This window comes from Gavialis gangeticus, unplaced genomic scaffold (assembly GCF_001723915.1).
Source record: "Gavialis gangeticus isolate Ggan-Ray unplaced genomic scaffold, GavGan_comp1, whole genome shotgun sequence".
Taxonomy (NCBI): Eukaryota; Metazoa; Chordata; order Crocodylia; family Gavialidae; genus Gavialis; species Gavialis gangeticus.
Genome location: NW_017729008.1, coordinates 29,818,168 through 29,819,837, shown reverse-complemented (window position 1 = coordinate 29,819,837; position 1,670 = coordinate 29,818,168). Strand labels below are relative to the sequence as shown.

At 48.7% G+C, this 1,670-nt stretch overlaps 1 protein-coding gene across 1 annotated transcript in view; it reads left to right on the top strand.

The window, feature by feature from the left end:
- Nucleotides 1-336, top strand: part of LOC109292197 (CD276 antigen-like) — a 9,373-nt gene extending 9,037 nt beyond the window's left edge. The window contains exon 4 of the mRNA XM_019509527.1: nt 1-336. Coding sequence (XP_019365072.1) covers nt 1-2 — 2 coding nt within the window. The 3' untranslated portion in view covers nt 3-336.
- Nucleotides 337-1,670: the final 1,334 nt, after the last annotated feature.

Genomic DNA, 1,670 nt, shown 5'->3' with positions numbered 1-1,670 from the left:
GACTGCCCTGGATCAATGCTTTAAATGATGCAATGTTTGCTTGTAAGAGGAGGTGCTGCAGGAATCCCTCCAAGTCATAATTTAAGCACATTAATATATGTGTTCAAATTTTAAGAATTGGCATATATATTCATCTTCTAAAAAGTGTATGTACAAAGATGAATATATATCCCAATTATTACATTAGAACATATGTGTGTATAAGTTCAAATTAAGAATCTTGTTGAGATCTTGGTGCTCTCAAAGTTCCTTTCAGCCCTTATGGATCTATATTAGATTTGTTTTTATCTAGTAGCAGAATATGTAAATCTACATTTTACATATTGCATATCATATACAGGTGTTGGTGCTGTGGCATTGGCAGCCCTAGGACTGACCCTCACAGTTTGCCTTTCAAGGTTTTCAGACCTAGGGGAGAGGGCCACTTTTCATGACTGCAAGCTCCTGTCTGGCCAAGGGATCTCTGACTGCTGCAGCCCCTTCCCTGTTTCACAGAGGGCGGCTCTGGCTCAGGTTAGGTGATGGGGCTGGGAGATGGGAGGCACTTTATGTGCTTACCCCATGCACAGAGGACCTGTGTTTGTACGAATATGGGCAGGGGAGGTGTGTAACAGGACTGGCGCTGTTGCACGTGTTCATAGATCTGAGTTCCAGAACTACAGGCACTGCCAGCACCCAGAGCAGCTCAGGCAGACCAGCAGGCTTCATCTCGGGGCTTGTTTCACCTCAGTGCTACCTCTTGTCTAATGGACACCTTCCAAAAACCACTGGGGGACTAGGCTTGGAGAGTCCTGGGGCCAATAAAATACTTGAATCGTCTCACTGTGTCTTCCCCACATCAGCCTGGCCTTGGGAAGCAGGCTTGGTCCCGCACAGACTTGCCAGCACTGTGCTGTGACCCCAGCAAGAAAAATCGAGAAAGGAAGTTATTGGGGAAAATTGTACTGTATCCTTATGCCCTTCTTTTCCTGTTCAGATTTCTATCTTTTATATTTATTAATAAAGTATCTTTCATTTATGGTGGGGTGTCTGACTGTGTGTGTTTTCTCTCACCCTGGCTGACAAGGAGGAATCTTAATAGTGTCTACTTGGTTACTTGTACACCACAGATTTCCTCCTGTGCACAGCAGCATCCCAGCCCCGCACCCAGCGCCCTGGAGTGGGACAGCAACAGCAGGAGCAGGGAGGCCCTGCACTAGCAGGGATGTAAGAGGGAGGGGGCAGGGAGAGGCTGAGGGGATGCAGCAGTGAAAAAGAGAGGAGCTCCCAGGGAACAGGCTGAAGCTGAACAGGCCAGGGACACAGGGGCATAAGACAGAGTATGCTTGGGGGCAAGGACCAGAGCTGGGAGGAACCTGCCTGGGACAGTTTTGGAGAAAGGCCGGGGTCTGGAGGAAGCCCAGCTGAGAGCCTGCAAGTAGGAGTAAGGAAAGGCTGTGGGGAGCAGTATTTCCTACCCTGTGCTTAAAATGACATTTACTGACTTTACAGGCATGTAGTTTTAAGTATACTTTTCTTACATGTCCATAAATGTACAGGGCATCTGTGATCCTGGAGAAGCCCAGCTTACACTGGGTGGGTCCAGGAGAAGGCCAGGGGCTGGACCACATCCCGCAGAGCAAGGCTCTCTCCCAGTGCCCTGACCACTGAAGAACCAGAGGCTTGCCCCC